Source organism: Anolis sagrei, chromosome 2 (assembly GCF_037176765.1).
Source record: "Anolis sagrei isolate rAnoSag1 chromosome 2, rAnoSag1.mat, whole genome shotgun sequence".
NCBI lineage: Eukaryota > Metazoa > Chordata > Lepidosauria > Squamata > Dactyloidae > Anolis > Anolis sagrei.
This window is the reverse complement of record NC_090022.1, coordinates 95,908,941-95,934,451: the sequence shown is the minus strand read 5'-3', so window position 1 is coordinate 95,934,451 and position 25,511 is coordinate 95,908,941. Positions and strand designations below refer to the sequence as shown.

The 25,511-nt window shown below is 39.7% G+C and overlaps 1 protein-coding gene across 7 annotated transcripts in view; it reads right to left on the bottom strand.

Annotated features, from left to right (window-relative positions):
* Positions 1 to 25,511, bottom strand: part of ARHGAP26 (Rho GTPase activating protein 26) — a 284,817-nt gene that overhangs the window by 76,873 nt on the left and 182,433 nt on the right. For all 7 annotated transcript variants that reach the window (XM_067463701.1, XM_060765179.2, XM_060765184.2 and 4 more), the window contains exons 18-19: positions 7,365 to 7,524; positions 1,143 to 1,281 (exon numbers count right to left, since the gene is read on the bottom strand). In XM_067463701.1, coding sequence (XP_067319802.1) covers positions 1,143 to 1,281; positions 7,365 to 7,524 — 299 coding nt within the window. The remainder of the gene's footprint in view (positions 1 to 1,142; positions 1,282 to 7,364; positions 7,525 to 25,511) is intronic.

Genomic DNA, 25,511 nt, shown 5'->3' with positions numbered 1-25,511 from the left:
AATGGATTGAACTGAGATGGCTTTTTTAAAACAAAGGAAGTTCAGTAGAAACAGAAATGTTCAGCCCTTTAAAGTTGAACAGAACAAGCATAAGAAACTGAGAGAAAAAGACTATAATGCAAAGAAACCAGAGGAAGTCTCTCAAAGGCACAACCTTCTAACAATAATTAAATTTGACATCTATTCTTTGCCTGGTTCTCTGCTTGCTGGCTTTTTAAAAAACACAAAACATGTCACACAGAGAATGCAAATTACTTCGGCATTTAATCTGCACAGCAATAATAGAGCTTGACTGAGACACAAGGTTTGCTGGAAGTTACATGCAGATGAAAAGTGCCGATATCTATTGTTGCTGATGGTAGTTTATCAATGACATAAGCTTAAGTGTTGTGTGGTTTCCGGGCCATACAGTCCGGAAACCACACAACGCTCCAATGATCTTGCCTTCGACAAGATATAAGCTTGGTTACAGCATCAGTTAAAAAGAGATCTAAAAGTCACTCCCTTTTAATTTTATGCTGACTTTACAAGCCAAATTGGTTTAAATGGTATTAAGGGAAGGGAGGTAAGAAAAAGCCAGGACACAGACCGTATTGGTGGGGATGATGGGCTTCATGGTCCTACATGTTAGAGAGTATGTTGGAAGTAAGGAGGTTTTTTTTCGAAAACATGTTGGTCTTGAAGGTGTTGATAGTGTCTTCTATCTAGACCAGGGGTCCACAAACCTTTTAAACAGAGGGCCAGTTCACAGTCCCTCAAACCGTTGGGGGGCCGGATTATAATGTGAAAAAAAACAACTATGAATTCCCATGCATGCTACACATATTCTATTTGTAGTGTAAAAAACACTTAAAACAATACAATAATTAAAATGAGAAACAATGTTAACAAATATAAACCTATTAGTATTTCAATGGGAAATGTGGGCCTGCTTTTGGCTGATGAGATAGGATTGTTGTGGTTGTTATGTGCTTTCAAGTCGTTTCAGACTTAGGTTGACCCTGACTGAGGGCCAGGTAAATGACCTTGGAGGGCCGCATCCAGCCCCCGGGCCTTAGTTTGAGGACCCCTGATCTAGACAGTCTGATCCTGTAACGTTTACAATTATTGTACACAGTCCACAGTTAGGTTAAAATACTTACGTTTTTCACTGGGTTGTGCAGTATGGAAGAGAGTTAAGGGTCTCTCGCTGCATGATGGTGGCTTTGAGTCCATACTTCTCTTTCGAGACAAAAGCAGCTGGCAATTTGACTGTGGTGTTTCTGGAACGGTGTTAAATATCTGCAAACAGACAGGCATTTTTAAAGAGGCTTTTAACAGATTCAAGAATGCAGCATAGCAGTTCTTAACATTGGCTGTAATCATTATTTCAATTTTTTTTGTTAATATACACAACTTTACATTTCTTGCAAATATTTTTAAGTTTAATCATTGCTATACATTATGAATGATTCAATCACTACTTTGGATGAAAGTCTAAGAATGTTATTAAACAGCACAGAAATTATTTAGCCTACACGGACAGTTTAATGGCCTGCAAACTCGATATATGATGGCAATCTCTATCTGACTGTATTTCAACCAATTGTTCCGGTAAACCTCAAGCTGCAATTTCTTTGTTGACATCAACTGCAGATTCCAGTCTGGCACAGTGCTCTTAAGATGCATGTAACTAAGTTCATACTGAGGACACACATTGATCCAGCAGATATTTATTGGACGGAAGCTGACAAGTGAATCAATGACCCCATTGAACTGGTGCTAGTCTAACTTATCCAGCTTCCTCTCTATTAAACCTACAGAGACAGGAAGATTACCATCTAAAAGCTTGAATCAGAGCTGGAAATTCAACCAAAGTTAAAGCAATTTCACAGCAGCGGCAATTGGGAATTGATCTTCATGAACTACCTAGGGGACTTCACATTGCTGTTCAGTATACAAATGATGTATATAGGGGAAAGCCACCACATTCCCAGTAGATCAGTGCTTCTCAACCTGTGGGTCCCCAGATGTTTTGGCTTTCAACTCCCAAAAATCCTAACAGCTGGTAAACTGGCTGGGATTTCTGGGAGTTGTAGGCCAAAATACCTGGGGACACAGGTTGAGAACCACTACAACAGATCCTGCTCTTCCTGTCTCATTCAAAAGGCAAGAGGGGGACTGACCAATGGTTGAAACGAATTGCCAATCCCTCTTTTCAACAAGGCAATGTTCCTACATGCCCAAACAAGACTTTTGTTGGAAAAGGGTTGCCTGGACAGCTCTGCAATGGATAACCATTAGCCAATGTTCAATATTTCATTTCTGGGCAAGACAGAATGTAAGTGTTTTACTGTTTTAAATTGTATTATCTATTGTTTCAAAAATCCAATGGAGTGTGTGTTTTTACTATGGCTCTTAATTTAATTCAGTTTGGATCTGACTTTTTGTTTAATGGGTAAGCCACCTTGAGTTCCATCCCTGTGGAAAAGATGGCATACAAAAATAGTCATTGCTATTGTTGTTGTTGTTGTTGATGATGAAAATGATGATAATGATGATGATTATTATTATGATGATGAAAAAGGTTCATATTCCCTTTCTTTTGTTACCAATATACAAACCATTATCAAGATAAGATCAATAGGTTGCTGTAAGTTTTTCGGGCTGCATCGCCATATTCCAGAAGCATTCTCTCCTGACATTTCACCTGCATCTAGGGCAGGCATCCTCAGAGGTTGTGAGGTCTGTTGGAAACTAGGAAAATTGGGTTTATATATCTGTGGAATGTCCAGGTGTAAATGCTTCCTCTTCGTTGTCTGATATTCTATTCAATCTAGTATGCTGCCACCATCTGTGAGGTACTAGGCTATGCTGCCACCAATTAATAAGGGTTTCCTATTTAGTTTATTAATGGATTCCCCTATTTTTAAATAGATTCACTGCTACCACTCTGTAGTGCTTCTTTTGGTGTGTAGCAAGTTTTTTCTTTTTTTCTTGAAATAGTGCACTGAGACTTGAGTTACTAAAATAAGAACAAGTTTATTTGGAGTATGGAAGGGTCTTAATGGTTTCAGAGTTCTCTTCTCCTGAGGTATAAAGCTTCACGAGTTACAGTTTCAACAAATCTTAATATAACTTTAGGATGTCTTTCACTTCACCAACTAGTTTCCTTATTTGACAGATTAACTAAGGTCAGCTAATGCCCTCGTCTCCCTTCAGCTTCCTGCTGAAGTAAAGATTCCCAGTGGGATTTCTTCTCCTATTAGCACACAGCTAAACCACAAAACTAAATAAGTCCCCTTGACTTATTTAAATCACTCAGGCTAAAAGCTTTCCCTTAGTTTGGTTCACTACACTTTGAACCATCTTCCCTTTAGCTCGATGACCAAAGGACTGAAGCCTCAAAATGTCTGCCTCTGGTAAGTGCAGTTGGCTCCACTCCTTTCTCCATGGCAACCTAAGAGCCGCTGCAAACTACAGGAAAGTGGAAGCGTGCTTGCGCTTGCGCTGGCTCCGAAGCCCTGCCTTTTTTCCCCTGAGGCTGCTCTCTCTCTTGCTAGCGTGCCTGTTTTCCCTTGCTAGGCCAGCGATGTGAGCATACTCTCGCTGTTGAATTCTGTCAACAGCGAGAGTACGCTCGGAACGCTGGCCTAGCAAGGGAAAACAGGCACGCTAGCAAGAGAGAGAGCAGCCTTGGGGGGGGAAAGGCAGGGCTTCGGAACGAGCGCAAGCATAAGCTCGCTCCCGCTTTCCTGTAGTTTGCGGCAGCTCTTACTCAGAGTGCTGAGCTTGGTCCCATCCCCCTAATTCTGCCATTTCTAAATGGTTACCCTTTATGTACATCCATAACTGTCTTTTACCTCCTGAACACATACATATAATAATATTCAACCATCTAAGCCAGTGTTTCTCAACCTGGGGTCCCCAGATGTTTTTGGTCTACAATTCCCAGAAATCCTAACAGCTGGTAAACTGGCTGGGATTTCTGGGAGTTGTATGCCAAAAACATCTGGGGACCCAAGGTTGAGAAGCACTGATCTAAGCATATATATTCATACAATCATATTTAACTGTAGAGACACATATACATAACTACGCTTAACTTACAATTAAAAATCAATGCTTCATCACATCAGGGTGGGAGAAAGAACTCTTGTCTGTTGGAGGTAGGTTGAAATGTTTCAATTGGCCACCTTGATTAGCATTTAATGGCCTAGCAGTTTTCAAAGAGTGACTTCTTACTGCCTGGGGGAATCCTTTGTTGGGAGGTGATTAGTTTCTAACAAACCTCATAACCTCTGAGGATGCCTGCCATAGATGCAGGCGAAATGTCAGGAGATAATGCTTCTGGAACATGGCCATACAGCAACCTAGTAATGAAAGCCTTCAACAATACAAGATAAGATCAGTCACAGAGATCTCTCTATCTCAGAAATGTACGGAAAATATCTTAGAAATATTAATGTTCACTGGCATGTGATCCAGACTGTGGGCTTCCAATCAGCTCTTAATTCCTTTTATCTTAAACTTAACAATAAGCCCTAGAGCAGGCTAATGTTCAAGAGCTGAAAAGCTACTGGAACTAATTCAGCTAGAGTACATTTTAGAATCCATTATATAGCTGTATTAGGTCCAGAGAGAATCAGATATCTGGAAATGATTAAAGGAAAATGAACATATAGCTTACAAAATATGCTCTAAGTAGACAGATTTACTCAGTATAAACATACCAAAGGTGACTGAACCAAGGCAAGTTGCTGATTTAGCACAAGAAAACCAGAGAGAGAAGGAGACCAGCTAAAAGGTTAACTATTGAAAAATGTACCAAAGCAAAACCTTCTGTTGACCTATGGCCATTGATTTCCTAAGATTTCCTAATTCTGCTTCACTACATCATGTTTGCTGAAAATAGCATGGGACAATTTTTGCCCCCATAACTGACACTGATTGAGACATTATCATAACAAATAGATTTGTTTGAACTTCATTTTTCCCCATTTATTTTTGCCTTGAAGCAAATTGAGATATGATATGCACCTAAAATATGGTGGCATCGTTTACAGACTGTATTGTAGGATTCCTACACTGTAGGTCTAGTTCTATGCAGATTCTGCAACACAACCCTGAAGAACTAAAATGCTGGGTCCTAATTCATAAAAGCTGGATTTTTCTAACATTTTATCTATGTTTAAGACGGTTCCTGATGCTATAGCCAAACTAACTAAAATATATTTTTCCCTTCCTTTCTCTACCAAGTGTTCTTTGAGAAAACATGATTGTAATTTTTACAAGAGGGAATAGCAGCTCTACCTTTGGCATACTAGATAATGCATATGTGAATTCTGGTTAACAGAATTTACCAAAAGAATCTGAAAAAGATTAGTTGAAATGAACAATGAAAGCAACAAAAGAAAGTTGGCAATTAAGCAAAACAATTTCTTCTACTAGTTGTATAAATATTGTCTGAAGTTTAAGACAAAGAAGAAAAGAAAGAAGCATTTTTTAGAAACGTTAAGATCTCTTCCTGTTTGGTGGATGCACCTGCTTCACTATCAGTAGCTGATATTCCTGCACCTTCCAGAACTCATGGGGAGCTATTATGCAGAAAAATAATTCTACTTGATCATTCTATACACTAGCTCTTGGAAACTAATATCTAAAACTGTTTGTCAAACTATTAATTTAAAGTTACTTAATTAAAGCAGCAGATGCAAAACAACCACTTGAAGGGAAAGATATGTGCCAACATCGTCAATATTGCTATGTGCTAACATACTTTATTATTGTGGATACATCTCTTGATCGCACATCAAGAGGAAAGGTAAGAAAATAGTAAAACAGGTGGGACATCAACTCAAATTCAGAAGGGCTTGCTAATGCATGCTTTCTTCTGCTTTATTAAAAAGTCATGTTTACTTAGGTCTTGGAGTCCTTGTGGACAACAAGTTAAACATGAACCAACAATGTGATGCAGCAGCAAAAAAAGCCAACGGGATTTTGGCCTGCATCAATAGGAGTATAGTGTCTTGATCCAGGGAAGTCATGCTATCCCTCTATTCTGCCTTGGTTAGACCACATCTGGAATACTGTGTCCAGTTCTGGGCACCACAATTGAAGAGAGATGTTGACAAGCTGGAATGTATCCAGAGGAGGGCGACTAAAATGACCAAAGGTGTGGAGAACAAGCCCTATGAGGAGCAGTTTAAAGAGCTGGGCATGTTTAGCCTGAAGAAGAGAAGGCTGAGAGGAGACATGATAGCCATGTATAAATATGTGAGGGGAAGTCACAGGGAGGAGGGAGCAAGCTTGTTTTCTGCTGCCCTGGAGACTAGGATGGGGAACAATGGCTTCAAACTACAAGAAAGGAGATTCCATCTGAACATGAGGAAGAACTTCCTGACTGTGAGAGCTGTTCAGCAGTGGAACTCTCTGCCCTGGCGTGTAGTGGAGGCTTCTTCTTTGAGGCTTTTAAATGGAAGCTGGATGGCCATCTGTCGGGGGCGCTGTAAATGCGATTTTCCTGCTTCTTGGCAGGGGGTTGGACTGGATGGCCCATGAGGTCTCTTCCAACTCTTTGATTCTATGACTTTAGGCGTGAGAGATAAATAGCCAATGGTGAACAACAACTGATTTCCAACCCAACTCAGGGCAAAAACAATCATTTTGTAACATTTTAATTATATCGGATCCTGCCCATATCTTGTACTTTTTACAGTAGCCAAGACATGAACAGAATTCTGTATAAGAGCCACTAACATTACAAAGGGATTGGTTCAGGGTGTCAAATGTTCTATCTTCTCCTATGTCTCGATAGTTCCTGGGGTGAAGGAACATATGGGGAAGAGGTATGATCTTAGTGTATTTTTAAATTCTCTCTTAACTAACATTCCCATCCTCTCCATCAGCAATTTATTTATTTAATATATAAACTCTCTCTCTCCTTGCAGAGGGCCAAGGCAGCTTATATCCAATTTAAAACAAGGCACAGATAATTTTTAAAATCTACTAATTGAAACATTTTTAAAAAAAAATCAATATCTTTATTGTAAACATAAAGTGAAAAATAAATTTCAAATGTAATAGAAAGAAACCCAGATCCCTTGAAATGATCTGCCTGAATAAAAAGGTCTTTGCCTGCAAGCGGAAAGACAGGAGAAAGGGGACCAACCAAGCAAATCAACGGGAGACTTCCAGAACCTGGGAGCAGCCTCCGGGAAGGGTGCCTCCTATGTCCTCACCAAATGTGCCAGTGTCAACAGAGAGAACAAAGGGAAGTTTAGGGAGGCAGGATGAACAATGAAATTGTTATCTATGAAACATGCACTTGTATTCAGCAGACTTCTTCAAAAATAGGATGATGAACAAACTAAAAAAAAAGTTACCTTTTCATGGTTTTCTATTAAGATCTCTACCACAATATTTTGGAATTTGATATCCATAATTGCAGCAACTGTTTCTTCTTGTGGTCGCATCAAAGTTGGTCCAAAAACAACCCCCAGATTTGCAACAGTCATTAGATTCTGTTTGTGGTTCTTTGCAACACTGTAATAAAGAAAAAACAGGAGATATTTAAACTAGAAAAACTCTAAGGTAGGTATTTTTCTTTGAGAAAAACCCTACCAACCATGAACGTGCAATTTGAGCTCCTACAACTGTCAAGCAGTACAGAACAATTAAGAAGTATTTTACTATATTATTTCCTCAATAACCCAACTAATAAGTGATAAATAAAAGTGTATTCCTCAGGTTTCTCAATAATCTAGAATAATCAAGAAAAGATAAATTTAAGTTATTTCACTTTTTTTTTCTTGAAAACTGGGTTACCCTATAAAACCAAACCATGTAAACACTTAGGAAAGCACAGATATCCCTATTTGGTTTCATTGTTGCTGTGTGTTTTGACTCTCAATGTCCTACTCTGCTTCCAATTTAAGTTGGAGAATTACCAAGATTAATTTCAGAATGACTACATGCATAGTGCTCTCTTTGCCATTTACAATATAACAATTCCTTCCCACATTCAACAATGATTTTCTGAAGGATTTAGTCAGATAATACTTCTATTCCTCTAATCACTCCCTCCCTCACTTATATATGTAGATATGTTAGAAGAAGTAAAACACCAAATATAGATTATATATTGCATCTCAACATTTTATGAAACATTGCTAAAATACAACCAATTTCAGGAACCTAACCATATGAACCCATTTCAGCAAAAAACTACTAAGTCTTAGGAGCAGATTCAATATGGAATGACTATTAATGCAATGGAAACTAATTTATTAGATGCATGGTTCTCCTCAGCAATAGATCATATAAAATACATACATAATTAACAGTTTCTTCCTCTGTATCATAGTTTATGACACTGATGTCTATGATATTGCTACCTAGAATCCAACTGTGTAGTGCCGAGTGAATCTTTTTCACAATAGCTTTCACTAGAAATAATACAGTATTTTAAGCTATACTATGCTAACTTATTACACTGAGAAAGAATTCCTGGATTCTAATTATGCCCAAACTGGATAGAATGAGTATGCTGATAATTTCTAGTTTGCAGTTTCACACTGGAGCAGCAGTACGTAACTTGTCAGTGTGTGCTGAGAATTGTAATCATATCTGTATAGGAAGATGCACTGAAAAAAAATGTTCTCTCTTGAGCAGTCAGGTTTGTGGGATGCTAGCAGCATTATTTATTGTGCCTGGACATGATTCTGATGGTACATGATGTTAATTTAATGCAAGTCTCTGACTCACTAAGGTCAGCAACATGACAGGCAATTTCCTTTGATCTCACAAATAATCTGTATCACATAAGCCTATGGATTTCAGATAGAGGAAAAAAAGTCTCAAAGGAATACAGCCACAGTTCTGCATCTACCACTGTCTGCAAAATAAAACCTCTCATGCATGACGGATTGAGGTCCAAAAGTGCTATTTCCTGTCTTCCTAAATTGAAGATACCTGCTCTGAAGCCTGACAGATATGATAAAATTGTAGTTCAGAGACACAAGTAGATGTAAATTCCAAGGATTACAGTAGATATAAAAAGTAGGAAGGGTTTGAGGGACCAGGAAACCAAATGGACACCAAGGGAATCATTGTATGAAGTTTTTACAATACTTGTGTTACATACAATCTCATAACAAAAAGGACACATTGGTATAAAAGAGGAATAGGGCAGAATTGGCTCTCCTGAAGCTGCAGGAGCCAACTTCCATTATCCCATCCCAGCATATCTAACAGGCAAGGGTGACGGGAACTTTAGTTTTCCAGCATATGAAGAACAACTTGTTTCTCAGTCAAGAGAAAGGGACAGGAAAGGGCAGCAATCTCTTCTATTAGGAAGAGCAGCACAAGGGGAATAGCTGTACAAGCGACTTTGTTCTCAGGAGATATCTTTTGAACAGAGTTGGCTTGGCTCAGAGCATATCCCAAAAGGCCTACTACTTCAATATTCATGTAGAACATTGCACATGAGCCCCACATTTTTTAAAATAACACTCTACCTGTACTCAGCAAGCTATATCTTGGGAGGTTTGTATCTAGCTAAGAACTGCTTCTTACTAGCATGCTGAGTAGAATATATTTATGCAAGAACAAGCTCCCTTCTCTGCAAGCCTCTACTCTCTATGTCTTGTAAAAACGTTCAGAAAAAAACATGAAGACGGATACCAGGGAATGATTATTAATGAACCGAATTGTGCTTTGCATTCTTTTATGGCATTTCTGTCAACCAGAGGAAGTTGTTGCTGCTAAGCAAGCTCCCTTTACACATACTAAACCCACATACATTTAAAGTATTTCAACACTTCATCTACATTAAACTCTATTCAGTAAAAACAAATTCATATATCAACTCAATATATACAGTAGAACCATTAGAAAGTGGAAATTTATATAGTTTTATTTCATTTACTGAAGTTAAGATCTCCATTTCTTCCAGGCTGAACCTGGTTTCAGCTGGATTCATTCCAGTGGAGAGCAGGAGGTATCACTCAGAGAACAGTTTCTTGCCAACGCTAAAATGCGTATCTGGGGCTTTATTGTATTGTAAATGCTCTGCTGTAGCTTTAAATTATTCACATATGATATTATGATTTTCCTCTTTTGATCTTGGCACCAGACTTATTGAAGAGAAGAACAAGCCCAATGTTGTGGATTGGCAACACATTTTAAAAGAATATTAGCGTCAAATCTTGAAAACTTTTTTTCAATGGCTCTGGGATTCTGGGAGGTGTAGTGCTAAAAAGCAATTTTCCAAGCTGTAGTTAGCTTGGTGAACAGATCTGTTATGTGAGCAATACTTCTACACTATAATACAAAAACCACTTCTTACTTTAGAAGAGCTAAGACAGTATAGGATGTTTGTGATGCAGAATAATCCCTCCAAAATGCACCATGTCAATATATCTCAAGACGTGGGTTGAAAGCTCGCGCTGACACATATTAGTCTGAAAGGTGCTGCTAAATTCTTTTTATTTCTGCCCCCTTTCCTTTTTATCCCTTTAAAAGGCATTTTCCCACTTCTATCAGTAAAGAAAATGTAAACACATCAGGGAGCATTAACTTCAAAACAACTGAGGTTAGGTTCTTTAGACAAAATCCTGAATTGTAGCCATATATAGTTGAATACTAAAAATACGCCATCATATTTTTCATTTCTATGTATGGTTGTGAAAGTACTGACCAGTGAAAAAAGTTGATATGAAGAAAATCAATTCTCTAGAAATATGGGGCTGGAGAACAATTCTACAGATACCATGGACTACTAAAAAATCTCAATAAATAGGTCTCGGGGCAAATCAAGCCTGAACTCTCCCTAGAAACCAAGATGACTTAAAGAGACAATCATGTTTTGGCCACATCATGAAAAGACATGACTCACTAAACCAAACATTAATGCAGTGTTTGGTAGAAGGCAACAGAAAAAAAGAAGACTACATTCCAGATGGATAGAATCAGAGTAGCAAGTCTGCAAGACCTGAGCAAGGCTGTTGATAATAAGGTGGCGTGGAGGTCTTTTATTCTTGGGGCCACCATAGGAAGGAAACTTGATGGCAGTTAATAACAAACTTGTTTCATGGCCCTTCTGGCATGAGATGACCCAAAGGCAACATTATGGTGACAAGTCAACCAAAGAGGTTATGAAATTAGCATCTAAGTTGCTCTTTATGTAGCATGAAACTAAATTTTAATGACCCCAAAATAAATGTATGTAAAGCTTGACATCTCTAGCACTGACAATAAGTTGTGACAGCATCTCTCCTGTCACCTATTATTTATATTGCAGACCACATATGAAAAACACACAGAAAAATGCATAGTGTGGTAATGTGTTATATAAGAAATCTTCACACAATTAACTCCCAAAAAGATGGAATCTTAATATGATAAACTGTCATGTGGTTGACAATCCGTGCAATAATTATTCTGTGTTGTACATTGTGGCAATGCTGCCAAAACAACAATAACACATGTTATGATAATATTACTGAAACAACAGCAACAGAATATTGACAGCGGTTTTTATTTTGTACAGTATTCTGACAGCATCATGTATCCTGGAGAACTCATTTTACAATCTTTATTTATTTATTGTGGACAAAGTGAATGGCTACAAACTATAAAACCTATAAAACCACAGAAAACCTGTAACTTCTAAACAATTATGACTTCACAATTCTTCTGCCATTGCTTCCTCCATCGTGCAAATATGTTTTCCAAGTTTAGAAAGTGGTTCTTTTCTGATTAATAAGAGGATCGGTGGAAATGGCTTGACCTGAGAAGCAGGTCTTGTTCCCCGCATCATGAAAAGACTACTCTATTCATATCAATTGCAAACAACCATGTGGGTCTATAATTGCTTTGAGTCACCATTACATCCTTGCCCCCAGGAAAAGGGCGCTTGTATAAGAGGAGCAGATGTCTTTTAGTCGACACTTTCTGAGAAAAATAGATGAGAACATGACATGTCCAGGTAACTGAGGCAGCACACAAAGCAAATACTTCCATCTATTCTCGTCATTACTGAAATACAGAACAGTGCAGCATTTGGTTTAAGATGTTCCCCTATTTGAAGGGAGAAAGGGAGGGGATCAATTCACAGAAGAGAGTTCCTGGAAAACCACAGCAGCAATTAAGAGTCACTCATGCAAATACAATCCTAATTCTGAAACCTAGTTAGGTAACAAATGGCTACACCAAAGAAATGCTGAAATGCAACACTAAAGATTATTTTTAATAGAATAGATATAAAACCCAACTTGCATATTTATTCTGATTAGAAATCACATCAGGGCATTTCTTTAAAAGTAATTAAAAGATTGGAGAGATCCAGACCCAAATCCTCACTGAGCCATTAAACTGTTATAGTGGGGAAAGGAGAAGCAGGACTGTATACACAAGCTTGAACTTACTGGAGGAAAGAAGGAATGTGACACTAATAAAAAAACAGTAACATATGTCAATTCAGTAGTTGTGCTATTTGCAGCTATTTTTTTTAAAAAAAACCCTAATATTACACTCTTAATAATACTACAACAGACGTTAAATCCAATGGTACTTTACACTGAGATAAAAGATGGAAAAACCATCTAATGAATGGAACTTCCCGTCTTGGCTTTTTCAAATAGCACACTTTGCATGTTCTCAGTAGTAGTTATGACATTTAAAACTCTTCTCAAGGGCCTTATGGGGAAAAAACAATACTATAAGAGGATTCTCTTAAGAGTGTAAACCACAAAAGAATGTATACTTTCTTGGTTCCATTATCGGCAACAGCCTTGGAGAGCCACTTGGGTTTATACGTGACCGCATCTCCATCTACGAACCCACACGCTCACTCCGGTCATCTGGAGAGGCCCTGCTTGTGATCCCACCCGCGTCGCAAGCGCATTTGGTGGGGACGCGAGACAGGGCCTTTTCTGTGGCGGCCCCCCGACTTTGGAACGCCCTCCCAAAAGATCTCAGACAGGCCCCTACTTTGGCAGTTTTCAGAAAGAATTTAAAAACTTGGCTGTTCCGATGTGCCTTTTCAGATTAGGAATCCCATCACCAAGTCCTAGAAGCACTTTAGTAGAATTAAGATCGCTGCACACCGCACTTATTTTATAATCCTATATTCCTCCTGCCACTTCAGCACTTTTAATTCCTGTACCCACTGCTCTGGCCGGCCCAGTTTTAAAGTGACCTGATGTATTGTTACTGTTATTGTTTATTTTGCTTAACTGTTTTGATTTGCTTCTTGTATTGCTGTTGTATTATGTTCTGTTGTATTGTGTTTTGGGGCTTCGGCCTGTGTGAGCCGCATCGAGTCCTACGGGAGATGCTAGCGGGGTACAAATAAAGTTAATAAATAATAAATAAATAATAAATAAATACTGCAAACTTTGAGGTTCCCACTGCCATCAATACATTCTCTAAATCAGTGGTTCTCAACCTGTGGGTCCCCAGGTGTTTTGGTCTACAACTCCCAGAAGTTTACCAGCGGTTAGGATTTTTGGGAGTTGAAGGCCAAAACATCTGGGGACCCACAGGTTGAGAACCACTGCACTAGATCTCTGTGTTGTTCCTGTCCTCTTCCTACAACAGATACAAGAAGTATTGGGAGGAGGTGGAGAAAGAGAACAAGAATGATATAGAGATGTACAGGATTTATTGAGTCAATAGATTTACAAAGTCAAAATGCGGACAATCAAGCTAACATCATCGCTCTTCCTTCTCTTCCCGCTCTATGCTACATTAATCCATCTTTGAAAAGCATTCTAAATGCACTGAAAACCACAGTATCTGGATATTAACCCCATCTATGTTAACTCCAAAACAACACCAATCTCTGTTAACCCCCTTCTGAACAGTCCACAGCACAGTGAAAGCCCTAACATTAGATGTTATTGTTAATCCCAATCCATGTTAAATTGAAATGATAATCCACCTCCTCTCCTACACTAGTCCATCTATGCAGATGCATGGAATGGATTATCTACACTTTGGAGGTGGACAAAGAAGAGGAGGACTGTGAAACTGAGCTTTGCCAACACTACCTCCAAGCTCCCTTTTTATTGAAGGTAGATTTTCCCTTTACATTTCTAAAAAAAAAACCCCAAATTATTACAGTTTAATAGCTGCCCCATTTCACATCCACTGCCATAAGCTAAGTGACTAAGCATGCTTTCCTTTAGCTGAAATGTGGAGGTCACAGTAGGGCTGCCACCAACCCATAGGGGGCTGGGAATAGGACAGCATCTGAGCCACTACTGTAGAGTTGATCTCCTGTCCTGGCTGCTTCTCTTGAATTTGATGGGACACCGGACACATAGTTTGAGAACTATTGTCCCAGAGAAAGTAGTTCACTAGAAAAGCATTACTATGGGCATCATATGGTTTCCCAAGGTTACACAATCATGTAAACCTACAAACACAGTCCAGAGAGAAAAGGAAAAAAGCTTGGAATTAATTTCTGATTTGAAATATCTCCTTTTGTAAATAAATAACTAGCAGGTCTGGTCAGAAAGCAAGTTTAGTTGAATGACAACTGGGACAATTTATTTAATTATGAGTGTCAGAGATGTGCCATATACACAGTTCAATGTAAAGCCTTAATGGCTATTACAGATCTTATAACTGTGGTGCTCAAACTGTGGGTCCTCAGGTGTTTTGAGTCTGCTTTGAGTCCCCCCAAGGGTGAGAAAGGTGGTATATAAATACTGTAAATAAAATTTTGGCCTACAACTCTCAGAAATCCCAGCCAGTTTATCAGCTGCTATGATTTCTGGAAGTTGAAGGCCAAAGTATCTTGGGACCCACAGGTTGAGAACCACTGACTTATAGCTTGTAATGCATATCTACACAACTAAAATATTGAATTACAAAACACTTTGTGAAATTCACTGGGTCTTTATTCCTCATGCTCATAGCATGCCATATTTTGACTGGAGGTAGTAAGCACTGAAGATATTCAATTGTACCAGTTGTCCCATTTTGTGAGGTAGCATTATAATATGTCATTTAGGAAGGCTTGCTGAATCAGATGAACCGAGCAAACGCCTTTGGCAAGAGCACTAATTTAAATAGGGGAAACAGTTGTTGCTTGTATGTAACTGAGGACTGCTTCTCGCATTAAATACTTTGTACTTATATAAAATAAAGGATGCTGAAGATAGAGCAGTTTACCCAGGTTAATGCCAAAATCTTCAAAAGGGACAATGGGTTTATTAGACCCAAGTTCCGACCTTTACTACATATACAAACAAGCAGCTAGAATGGACACATCTCCTCCCAAGTATGAAGTGTAATGGATTGCCATGCAATAATGAATTGCCAGAATTTAAAATCAAACTAGCTTTAGAAAAAAACATGTGTTTTTGAAACAGAATTTGACAACATCTACATATGAAAGTGAGATGAAGGTGAGAAGTATGCTTTTTTGTGAGTATTATCTATTTTATTCAAAAATAGCAGGTAACAAGGAAATCAGCCCAGATTATTATCAAACATACCAATCACACATTTTGAGCTTTGAACACAGTGCAAGAGGAATGCATTTTAGTTCTGTTAACTGTAAAAACACTTCAGATGACGGATGAAAATGCTTCCAAGTTCTTCGGGCAACTCTTGGGTGGGTGTTTGCTAACAAATACATACCTCTTCTGCAAATGCTACGTTCAAGGTAAGGACACACTCTGTACACAAGGAGTACAGCTCTCTGTTTACTGTGTGAAGAAAGATGTACCTATTTTGCACTCATGTATGTCTAAAACTTTTTGAAAGTACACATAAACACCTATAAGAAAACAGAACCCAAGAACTCCAACATAGAGTTTCCACAGGAATATTCCAATAAGTGTGCTTGAACACATTACAAGAGACTCATTTGCTCTGCTTAGTGCTAGAGTTTTAAAAGGAAAAAGAAAACAAAAAGATGTGTAAAGAAAATATTACTTTGTCCGAGTTAAATATTCTTAAACATTCCTTTGCTTGCTCCCCAAAAGTTATCAACTTTGAAAGTGGCCAAAGTGTTCGAAGTAAATGTTAGAAGCAAAACTCTTAAGGGCAATGAAGTCTCATCCATCACCTGGAAACCGTACTGATTTTCCTGTCAGTCCCCAGTACAAAGTGATGACAGAATGGAACGTGGTAAATGTGAAGACCCTCCCCACTTCTACTGCCTCAAGATGACTGTCTACCTACATAACCATCACTTTGTGTTCTTGCTTTGACAAGGAAAGACTAGCCAGACCTTCCTTGGGAGTTTCCACTGGGTTGAAACCAGCCTGTCTTTCCTCATAGACCTTTTGCCAAGGTCAGAGCAGGACTTCTCAGAGGATCGAACTTGATGGCGTCTCCCCAACCCCCCCCCCCCCCCACAACTCTACCCTTACTCCCAGTAGGCAGTATCCCTTGGTGTAAACGGAAATTTCTTTAATTCAAGACACAGGCCACATGTGACCTATAAACTGCATGCGACCATCCCCAGATGGAGTTGCAGCCTTCTGAGCCCTCCACCATTAAAGTTTCCAAGGAACATTGGAGTCTAAAGGCCCAAGTTTTCACAAAGGACATCACAAACACGTGCCTTGTTTAAATGCCTTGCTTTACCACAAAGTGCCATTTTTGAGAAGTGGAAATGTTCTGATTTTTGCCCCTAACACCATTGGTACTATGCAATGGTGTTAGGCTGAAATTGTTCATCCCTGTTGTGTTTTAATGAAGTCTATGTTTCATCTCTACTTCCTTATATATGTCAAAATATTCCATCATGGCCAACTTTCTCTTTCCACTCCCCCCCCCCCCTTTACACACTTGATACACAGGAAGTCATAAGCTTTCTGGCTTTTTGTGGCATTTTATGCGGCTAACATCAACTGAATTCTTATTTCACTTTCAAAGGAACTACAGAACTATATATAATTTTAAATGCACACCTACCCTAATCAATGTTCACTGTGATTTGACACTAAACAGCCTCTTGATTCCACAGCTACATAGTAAATAGGTCCTGTTGAAAATGCCTTCCCTTATCAAGTTACCTGCTCCTCAAAAAGTAGAAACACTTTTTTCAGTTTGTGATACCATCGTATTGTGTATTTCTCAGTCCCAGTAAATGACAAATGTTCTGTATGACACTTAATTTTCGCTAGCAGCCTTGTATCATTTGTCATATGTACTTGTAAGTAAAAAAAAAAACTAAGTGTAGCTTATAAAGTGTAGCTGCAACTGCTCCTAGTATATCTCCTATATTTGGGGGAAGTTATGTGGCGTATATGTTATACATTGAAAGCTACTACTTTTCACATGCCAGAATCAGACTTTCACTCGGCTGCTACAATATGATACTCCTATCATATTTTTCTGTTCAGATACTGAACCACATTTATGAACGTTTTGAGAATATACAAGACCATTATATTGGTTTTCTTTTGACATAAATTGCTACAAGAACAACCTGAACATGAAGCTTTTATAGGTCATTGTATTTCCAAGAGCTTCCAGGAATGGTCGATTTTTAGCAGTGGGCTAGTAATTGCTGAAACAAACACAGTTGCCAATAAACAAAACACAAAAAAAGTGCTCTTCTATATATGATATGGCAGAAAACACTTAATAATTGGACATACTTTTTGACAATAGGAGATTTCTTCTTGTAGATGTAAATTACGCTAAACAAACAATCTGGAATGCAGTTAAAATTCCTGGAATCGAGCAATTTTAAGCAGACAGTATTTGTTTTCTCCACAAACGCTTAGGTCACAGTGGAATAGATACACACAAGCTGTTCCTGTACAAAGTCTTGCCAAAATGGACAGAGGGTCATTTCAGTGAGCAAGTTAGGCTTTTAAAAGCTGGCCCCGATTCATCAATTACATGATTATCACATTGTTTCTGCAAAGCGAGTCTTGTACAAAATGCAAGGAAACACAAAGGGGCTTCTGCTTTACCAAACCTAAATCATGATTGGATTTGCCTGTACAATCCATAATATGCCACACTGAGTTTTTTTTACATTTCACAATTATTGTGCAATTTACAATTTACAGAGATGCTTCTAGAGGTCTTAGCCAAAGACCAAACTGACCAAACTTCAGATCCCAGGATGGAAATAGGATGCTGAAATGGCAATGAGAGCAGGATCATAGTGCTACAATTGTGTAGTATGGAAAGCTCCCAAGAGAAAGCAGGACAAAAGTAAAAATATGTTGAACAAAATTGTTGGCTCAAACAAATTATTAAAGGATGGCAGAAACAGGAAAGCTTTCAGTTAATTGGTAACATGCTGAAATATTAATTCAGATACATTACAATGAACATATGATACCTGTGAAAATTAAATGCATTTTAAAGTGGGGTTTACATTTTCATCATATTGTTACACCTTACCTTTGAAAGAAAGAGAAAAATCCCATCCTCTTGTTATTCCTCCCTCTTCTATGCAGATCAACAGACATATATGGTGTGTTTAATGAATCTGAAATACTTTTAATCCCCATGTGGACAGAGTGGGCTGGACATGCAATTAAATCACTAAGATTTGGCTTATTTATTTAAGATTTATTGACAGCACACCCATCCCCTGCTGAGCTCAAAATGATATGCATGGTTTTCCCCATCTTCTCTTCATTTTCAAAATAATCCTGTGAGATGGATCAAGCTGATAGACAATGAATGGCCATGGTTGCTTAACAAATCTCATGGCTTTTGTGGGATCTGAACTTTGGTCAAGACTCTAGTCATATTTTTATTTTATACCATATAAATACATTTCAAAATCAAATTTGGAACTGTGTTGCATGGTTTAATAAATGAGGAGTATGGCAATTATTTCTTTTTCATTGCAGTTTTGCAGGTTAACTAGAATTTAACATTCATATGATCACACCATAGTGAATATATGCCCAAACTTTGGTAAAATCTGGCACATTCTTGTATTTGTAGAACTGAATTTAAGCGACTCACAACCTTTAGACACGTGGTTGAGATAAGAAGAAGAAAAAGTAATCAAAAATCATTTTCTTGGGGGTCTTTATTTCTCTACCAAAAAGTAACAGACTTCGTTTCCACAAATTTCTGTATATAGCTAAACAACTATCAGATTGTATAGCTATATAGCTATAGCAGCTAGCATCATTTTCCCCCAAAAAACTGGGTTGGGGGGAAGAATTATAAGAATCTCAGTGCTCTACATAAAACTCTATAATGGCGGAAATGGTGAAGATTTTCTATGGCTGTACATGTTAGCTGCATCCATTTTTCATCAGGATGTAAAGTAACTTCACATATTATGGTGAGCTACAAAAATGATACTTGCAGATCATAAATAGGCACAAATAAACAGGCATAAATAGAGTTTCAAAAGGTTTGGAGAGGGGAGGCAGGATAACACTAATAACAAATCTAGGGGGGAAATTAAGGAACAATAGTAATACAGTGGTTCATAGTATCTGATGGGGTTTGGTTCCACAGACCCCTCTGTGGATATCAAGACCTGTGAGTGTTCAAGTTTCATTATATGCAATGGTGTAGTATGTTTTTTCTATGCTGGTCTATGGCCTTAATAAAGATTTGTGATTTGAATAGTGTAGTAAAAGGATGTTTTTTATATAAAATGGGAAAAATCAAAGTTAGCTTTTTGGATTTTTGGGAACATTTTCAAACAAAGGATGGCTGAATCTGTGGATGCAGAATCAGTGCATAGAATGGGCCAAGAAAACTCATGAGATAATCCAAGCCATGTTATCTAAGGCCCTAACTTCACTTTAAACAGCCAAAACTGGGGAACATACCCAATATGAAGAGATAGCAAGATGGAATATAGTAAAATATTGGGCAAGATATCAACATTTTAACACAATAATAAAAACATAAATGAAAATGAAAGCAATTAAAAAGATTTAAAAGATTGAGGGACTAGAGAACCAAGCACTACTTTTATTTTGTCATATGATAACAAATGTATGCCAAATGGCATCTCTCTAAAGCAGGGCTGGGAATCATGCAACCCTCCAAGTGTTAAATTGCAGTTCCTATCACCCCCGACCCGCATCGGCAAACATGAAGAATGCTGGCAAATAAAATTTGGCAATATCTGGAGATGCTGTTTAGCTCCCATCTCTGCTCTAAAACAAGTCCAAAATTGTAGAACATAAACAAAGAACAAAATTGTAGAACAAAAAGAAAGAAAACTTCAGAAAATAACAGCAGCTTGGACACTTCAAAAATAGAAGCACAGCAATAGGCTTAGCTGCCTTGAAATGCCTGGTCTTCTGATGTCAGCTACGGGTGGTTTCTATTAAACACAACCAATCTAGGCAAACAGCTTGGCTATACAAACATTTTGGGTAATTGGCACTGTGCTGTTCTAACTATTGCCCTTGTTTAACTGCCGAAAGAAACCAAAACCCGCAGAAACCCAGGACAACTCAGAAAAAAACCCTCCATAAAAATGTCATGCCTTAAGCACCAAACCAGGAACAAAGCAATGGCTAGATCTGAGGAAAAGCTTTCACTTTCACAATGATTATTATATTACATTACATTAATTGGCTTTGTGGTCATCCTGTAGTTTGAGCAATTTTTCTTTCAATAATTCTGGCTTCCTATTTTATCATCTTTGTTTGGATTCAGTAAAGATTGAGCTACTCAACTCCATATTTACTGATCACGACCTTTGAAGATACCTGCCACAGATGCAAGCGAAATGTCAGGGGAGAATGCTTCTAGAACATGGCCATATAACCTGAAAAGCCCATCTTTCTATACTCAGAGCATATGAAAGATCCTCCTTCCACTCCAACTGCCATTCATTTGGCCTCAAAGGGGGAGGATAAGAAGTAGGCACAGCTCTTTATGCTGAACTGCAGATGAAAAGTCATCCCTCACTGTAACATCATTATGAAAGAATCTGGGAAAGATACCCGTTGAACTGCAACTTTCCAAGTTATCCTTTGGATTACAACACAATCTCCAAGCCAGTCACGGTCAGTTGGAAGATTTGGGAGTTGCAGTTCAAAGGCCCATGCTAAGACAAATCACTTTTAAAATGCTGGTAGATTCCTCCCCTCTTCTTTTTCTAGTAATATGCTATCTCTCTGATCACTTGAAAAAGTTACTCTTTCAAGCCCTGCATATTTCAAATTGCCAAACACTAGATGTTTTTATGCCTTAGAAGGAATCAACATATCCTTCATCACAGGGAATTCAAGAAGACTGAGTGAACAAGTGAAAGAAGGGGCAGCTGGGCTTTCCACAGAAGTTGAGGAAGCAGGAACCCATTTTGTTTCCTTCTGCTTCAGGGTAAGCTTTGTTTGAATTTAACAGCTTTCAGGGCTGCTTTCTTTGAGAGGCGGGGCTTCCTGAGTTTAAAAAATAACTGCTGAGAGGCGGGGCTTCCTGGTTATCCTATATAAACCAGTGTCTGAACCCAAGGGGCAGCTGGGCTTTCCACAGAAGTTGAGGAAGCAGGAACCCATTTTGTTTCCTTCTGCTTCAGGGTAAGCTTTGTTTGAATTTAACAGCTTTCAGGGCTGCTTTCTTTGAGAGGCGGGGCTTCCTGAGTTTAAAAAATAACTGCTGAGAGGCGGGGCTTCCTGGTTATCCTATATAAACCAGTGTCGCGCGCGCCGTACACTCAGTAACCTATACTTTCACCCCTGCATACAGACAACAACATCAAACACACACCAAGAGCATTAGCAACCTCCAGATGGAACAAACACGAAAACTTCCCATCTCATGCACTAGCTGTGGCATGTTCAGCTTTTTCACACTACAATTACTCAATTACATCTGCCCCAAGTGTACACAGATCACTCGCATGGAACACAGGATACGACAACTCGAGGACCGTATTAAGACCCTTAAGGACATTCAGGAACTTGAGCTCTTCTTAGATACCACACACCACACTGGCCTAGACACGCAGCCCATATCACACCAACATTACGGGGAGGCTCAACAGAACAGCACCTCAGATGTGGACAACCCTCAGGCTTGGAGAAATGTCACCCTTAGAAGGACACATAGGACCCAGAAGCCTCCTCAGAATACCTCTGCTCAGCTGCAGTTACACAATAGATTCCAAATTCTCACACAACTAGCACCTGACCAAGAAACACAACATATTGGGGAAGACCAGAATGGCTTAGATACTGATCAGTGGCTCATCCTTGATCAGTGTGCGGGGGACAGCCCTGACTGGGACAACACTTTACAACATTCACACTTGCACAATCCTGCAGGTGTACCATCCCCAACCATAGACCAGGAGCAACAGGAACACATACAGGAGAACCATAGGCTCTCGGACGAATCTCAATGGATTGTCCTTGACGAATGCACCGGGGATGTCGAGGAGGAGGACAACACTTTTCACCTACACAATTCACACCAACAGGATCACTTTTCTGGAGACCTACACACTACATTGCACAAAAGGGGCGCTGTCATTCCTGAAAGTAAACAGGTCTTGGTAGTAGGCGACTCCCTCCTTAGAGGAACGGAAGCTGTCATTTCCAGACCAGATGGGATGGCTCGAGAAATATGCTGCCTACCGGGGGCAAAAATACACCATATCACTCAGAGGCTCACCAGGCTCCTCAAGCCCTATCACCGTCCTCCCCTCATGTTGATTCATGTAGGAACCAATGATACTGCAAGGCATACGTTTCAAAAGATCACAAATGATTTTCGAGCTCTAGGAGCAATGCTAAAAGAATGTAATGTACAGGTGGTCTTTTCATCCCTCCTCCCTGTTGTAAGGCACGGACCCACAAGAGCCAGAAAAATAGTACAGGTCAATGACTGGCTTAGAAAATGGTGTCAGGAGGAACGCTTTGGCTTCCTCGACCATGGCCTGCTATTCCAGGAGGATGGCCTACTGGCAAGGGATGGGGTGCATCTCACACAAGTAGGAAAACACTTTTTTGCTTACAGACTCGCAAACCTCATTAGACGCACTTTAAACTAGGTCCACCGGGGGAGGGGGACAACAGCCTTGCGAACACTACTTTACCCATAATGTCTGGGAATCGCCAGAAGGCTAAACGGAGGGCTGCACAAACACAACAAGGACCACGTACCAAAAACACAATAATACCAATTAAACAGCTCAAGGGAAGATCCCAGGGGCTCACATGTCTTTACACTAATGCACAGAGCATGGGAAATAAACAAGACGAACTCCAACTTCTAGCACAACACCACAAATATGATATCATAGCCATCACTGAAACCTGGTGGGATGACTCCTATCGCTGGAATGTAGATATCGAGGGGTATAACCTCTTTCACAGAAACCGAACAAAGGGGAGAGGAGGCGGAGTAGCCTTATATGTCAAAAACTCTTATGCTGCACAAGAAATTCAAGACAGCAATCTGGGAAACCAGCTTGGAATCATCTGGATAAGAATCAAGGGAACTGGGACTCAAAAAGATGTCGTTGTAGGCGTCTACTACAGACCCCCAAGCCAGGAGGAAGATCGTGATGAAGTCTTCTGCCAACAGTTGACCAAACAGGCACAGAAAAGAGATGTAGTAGTCATGGGCGATTTCAACTATCCCGATATTTGCTGGAAAACAAACTCGGCCAAGAGTACAAGGTCCAACAAATTCCTCGCTTGCCTTGCAGACAATTTCATGGTCCAGAAGGTAGAAGAGGCAACAAGGGGATTGGCTACTCTTGATCTCATCCTAACAAATGCGGAGGACCTGATCGATGCGGTCGAAGTGGTAGGATCCTTAGGGGCAAGTGACCATGTGCTCCTGCAATTTGAGGTACAAAGGAAGGCCGAAACTAAGACAAGTCAAACCCGCATTTTGGACTTTAGGAGAGCTGATTTCCAAAAAATGAAGGAAACGCTGAGCAGCATTCCGTGGTCACAGATACTAAAAGACAAGGGAGCTACGGATGGATGGGAATTTCTCAAGAGTGAAATACTCAAGGCGCAATTGCAAACCGTGCCAACAAAGAGAAAAAATAGGACAAGTGCAAAGAAGCCAGAATGGATGTCCAAAGAACTTCTAACTGTGCTGAGACACAAAAGAGACATGCACAAGAAGTGGAAAAAGGGAGAAATCACCAAAGAAGAATTCAAACAAATAGCCAACACCTGTAGGGGAAAGGTCCGCAAGGCTAAAGCAAAAAACGAGCTCAGACTTGCCAGGGACATTAAAAACAATAAAAAGGGCTTCTATTCTTATGTCAGTAGAAAAAGGAAAAACAAGGAGGCGATAGGACCTCTTCGAGGAGAAGATGGGGCAATGCTGACAGGGGATAGGGAAAAGGCAGAACTACTTAATGCCTTCTTTGCCTCGGTCTTCTCACAAAAAGAGAGTCTTCAACCTCAGCAAGATGGAGTGGATGAGGGATTGGAGGACATCCAACCCCAAATTGGGAAAGAAGTCGTCCAGGAATACCTGGCCGCTCTTAATGAGTTCAAGTCCCCAGGGCCAGATCAACTACACCCCAGAGTATTGAAGGAACTAGCGGAAGTCATTTCGGAACCATTGGCAACCATCTTTGAGAGTTCTTGGAGAACGGGAGAAGTTCCAGCAGATTGGAGGAGGGCCAATGTGGTCCCAATCTTCAAGAAGGGAAAAAAGGACGACCCAAACAACTACCGTCCGGTCAGCCTCACGTCGATACCGGGCAAGATTTTGGAAAAGATTGTTAAGGAAGCGGTCTGCAAACACTTAGAAACAAATGCAGTCATCGCTAATAGTCAACATGGATTTATCAAAAACAAGTCATGCCAGACTAATCTGATCTCTTTCTTCGATAGAGCTACAAGCTGGGTAGATGCGGGGAATGCCGTGGATGTAGCGTACCTGGATTTCAGTAAGGCCTTCGACAAGGTCCCCCATGACCTTCTGGCAAGGAAACTAGTCCAATGTGGGCTAGGCAAAACTACGGTGAGGTGGATCTGTAATTGGTTAAGTGGACGAACACAGAGAGTGCTCACTAATGCTTCCTCTTCATCTTGGAAAGAAGTGACGAGCGGAGTGCCGCAGGGCTCCGTCCTGGGCCCGGTCCTGTTCAACATCTTTATTAATGACTTAGATGAAGGGCTAGAAGGCATGATCATCAAGTTTGCAGACGACACCAAATTGGGAGGGATAGCCAATAGTCCAGAGGACAGGAGCAGAATTCAAAACGATCTTGACAGATTAGAGAGATGGGCCAAAACTAACAAAATGAAGTTCAACAGTGACAAATGCAAGATACTCCACTTTGGCAGAAAAAATGAAATGCAAAGATACAGAATAGGGGACGCCTGGCTCGAGAGCAGTACGTGTGAAAAAGATCTTGGAGTCCTCGTGGACAACAAGTTAAACATGAGCCAACAATGTGATGTGGCGGCAAAAAAAGCCAATGGGATTTTGGCCTGCATCAATAGAAGCATAGTGTCTAGATCTAAGGAAGTAATGCTGCCCCTCTATTCTGCTTTGGTTAGACCACATCTGGAATATTGTGTCCAATTCTGGGCACCACAATTCAAGAGAGATGTTGACAAGCTGGAAAGTGTCCA